Genomic DNA, 2,644 nt, shown 5'->3' on the forward strand with positions numbered 1-2,644 from the left:
TTTTTCGTCCCCTGATGCCGGGGGCGCGCCATGCGGGGGAGAAAAGGGGGCGGAGGCAGCGGGTGGGTGGGTGGGTGGGTGGGTGGGGGGAAGTCGTGTCGAGTTTTGCCGCGGCCGCAGTGTGCGGCAGCGTGGCCGGCCCTCAATCTTTCCCACGCACTGGCCGCCTGCCCCCCCCCCGCCCCCTCTCAGTGTTACCTGCGTGTTATGTTTGCTGTTAGTGTTACTTCCCAGTTCACTGTCTTTCTTTCCTTCCTTCGTTTCCTCTCGCCCTCGCGCCCTCGTTGCCCCTTCGCCTCCTCGCCGCCGCCGCGACACACGCGCAGCGAGAGAGCCGGCGCACGCAACAAAAAAGAAAAAAAAACCGTCCGCGGCCAGGGGAGCCACACAAACACGCACTCCCCACACAAATCAATTAAAACTCGCAGAGTCAGACAACAAACACGAAGAATATATAAATATATTCTGCGTTTTATTTTTTCTTTTCCTCTTCTCCGGCTTTTGTGCCCGCTTTGCCGCCACGGAAGAAGAAGAAGGAGGGGGCGGCGGCCAGGCGACCGCGACGGAAGGAAGAGGCTGAGGGGGCAGCGGCGGCCACACACGAAAAAACAAAAACAAAAACTACTGCCGCGCGAAGACCGGCGATTTACGCTCGCCATCGCCGCTGGGCGTCACGCCGCTTTTGAGTGGGGCGGCGCTCCCTCCAGACACATGCGTGCCGGGGAAAAAAAAGCCCCTGTGCGACTGCCTCTATGACTGCAGCCCACGGCCCAAAACCGAAGGAAAACGCAACGGTTAAAACGGCCGGGCCCACACAGACACACACACACACATCTCTCCCCAATAAAAAGGGAAAAGGAAAAGGAGCCCCCCGCAAGACAGACATGCACGGCACCTCCGTGCCCACCACCTTGCGGCTCCATCTGTGAAAAACGGAGCCGAACAAACTCCTCCTCGTCATCCTCTTTGCCCCAAGGCTTGTGGTGGTTCCCTTTTCCGGCAGAGGAGGATCCACGCCGCTCCCACGCCCCAGCCCTCCCCCTCAGTTCCTCCAGAGATTTATATATAGTCTTTTTTTTTTACTTTGTCCCCTCCTCCCCTTGCGGGCTTTGCCGCCTCCACATCTCTCTCTCTCTCTCCCTCCCTCTCGCTTCTCCACGGAAACAGAGCAACACCAACGCTTCCCCCTTGTGCCCGCCGTCGCATCACGCACGCACACACAACACCACGGCAAGAGGGGGGAGGGAAAGGGGGTGCAGCGAGTGCGCAACGGCGGGACCGAAAGTTGGAGGCAATGAGAAACAAAAACAAAAGGAAAAAAGGGAGGTGCACAAGATCAAACTGAAAAAAAAAACCGCCATACACTGCCGCGGCGTCCATCTATTACAAGTTGTTGTCGTTGTTTTTTTTGTTCTCCTTTGGTCTCGTTGTTTTCCTCCCACGGATCCTCTCCTCCCTCCACTCTCCTCGCCGTCCCCTGTCCCCCACCCCCATCCTAGTTCCCGTTGGCTTGTTCTTCTTTTTTTTTCTTTATTGGTTTCATTTATTCCCCTTCGCTCCTTTTCTTTTTTTATAAGCGGAGAGTAAAGATTTTTTTTTCCTTCTTTTTTATGCCGTTTGGTCCCCACCACCGCCCGCGCAGGAGGAAGCGAAGGCGAGAGGGAGGGAGGTCCCCGTCCCGCTTCCTCCGGCCTTGCGTGCCTTCCCTACAGTGTGAAGTCCGGTGTTATTCTTATGGGTTTCCCCCGCATTCGCCCCGCCAAGCTACCCGCCGCGCCAACCTGCGTCTGCTGGTGGGAAAAATACTCCAGCTTCTGCAACGGCTTTGCGCCAATAACTTTTTCTAGCAGGTTCCTTAGGCTGACGGCCATTGCCTTGAGCTTCCGCTGGTCGGAGTTCGCCGTCCATATCTGCACTGTGGTGGGCTTGTTCTGCCGCACCTTGAGCATGATGCCGTTGAGGTTCGTCGTGCTCTCCGCGAGCGTCTCCCCGCAGCAAGCCATAAGCATCGTCATGAAGGCGTCGTCCATCGCCTGCTTGCTGTTGTGCCCCGGCTTGTCGCGGTCAAAGATGACGATGGTGATGGTCCCCCCGTTCTTGTTCCGGGCGTGTTCCCAGTTGGGCTTAATTTCGCGGCGGAACCAGTGGTACGTGAAGGCGGGCACCAACGCCGACGGGGGCGGCAAATAGCGCCACAGACGCCAGAAACACTCCACGTTTCCCACCAGGTTGACGAGGACGGGGTCGTAAGCTAGTGGAGCCCCAAACGGGGTCGGGTGATCATCTGCGTAGAGTGCCCAGACGGTGTTAAACCGCACCGGCTCCGCAGGCGGGGGCTTCGCGACAACGTCCACCCCAAAAACTTCTGGGAGGACGGAGCCGCTAAAGTCATTCTCCACCGCCTCCGCTAACGCACCAGTTTGCTGCAAAAGAGTGCTATTATTTTCATCCGCCAGAGAGGCGGAACCAAGTGAGCCCTCGTGCCCAGTGGAGTCCAGTCGATGAGCGAAACCAAGCGTCTGCGCCTTTAGTGCCGAAGGCGATTGCTCCTTCTTCACTTCTCGCTCTTCTTGCTGCCGTTGCTCTCCCTGCTGCGGCTCAGGCTGCGACGTCTTTGGGGACGGTGTCTGCGCCGCCTCCTTGG

General features: G+C 57.9%; 2 protein-coding genes across 2 annotated transcripts in view, besides 7 other annotated features; both read right to left on the reverse strand.

The window, feature by feature from the left end:
• The first annotated feature begins 60 nt into the window (after positions 1–60).
• Positions 61–87: a microsatellite.
• Positions 88–535: 448 nt separating this feature from the next.
• Positions 536–595: a microsatellite.
• A 216-nt stretch (positions 596–811) lies between these two features.
• Positions 812–833: a microsatellite.
• Positions 834–1,123: 290 nt separating this feature from the next.
• Positions 1,124–1,156: a microsatellite.
• A 233-nt stretch (positions 1,157–1,389) lies between these two features.
• Positions 1,390–1,432: a microsatellite.
• Positions 1,433–1,446: 14 nt separating this feature from the next.
• Positions 1,447–1,491: a microsatellite.
• Positions 1,492–1,641: 150 nt separating this feature from the next.
• Positions 1,642–1,670: a sequence feature (GA-rich).
• A 36-nt stretch (positions 1,671–1,706) lies between these two features.
• Positions 1,707–2,030, reverse strand: Tco025E_04981 (eukaryotic translation initiation factor; the record flags this gene model as incomplete). Its single annotated transcript, XM_029371886.1, has 1 exon — positions 1,707–2,030. One exon carries the CDS (start codon positions 2,028–2,030, stop codon positions 1,707–1,709), a length of 324 nt encoding a protein of 107 aa, XP_029228041.1.
• A 524-nt stretch (positions 2,031–2,554) lies between these two features.
• Tco025E_04982 (eukaryotic translation initiation factor) overlaps positions 2,555–2,644 on the reverse strand; it is a gene marked incomplete at both ends in the record, with an annotated part of 606 nt that continues 516 nt past the window's right edge. Inside the window, one exon of the mRNA XM_029371887.1 lies at positions 2,555–2,644. This exon is cut by the window's right edge and continues 516 nt beyond it. Within this exon, the coding sequence (XP_029228042.1) occupies positions 2,555–2,644 (90 nt within the window).

The sequence above is a fragment of the Trypanosoma conorhini genome, assembly GCF_003719485.1.
Source record: "Trypanosoma conorhini strain 025E chromosome Unknown Tco_14.4_contig_00274, whole genome shotgun sequence".
In the NCBI taxonomy this organism is placed as follows: Eukaryota; Euglenozoa; class Kinetoplastea; order Trypanosomatida; family Trypanosomatidae; genus Trypanosoma; species Trypanosoma conorhini.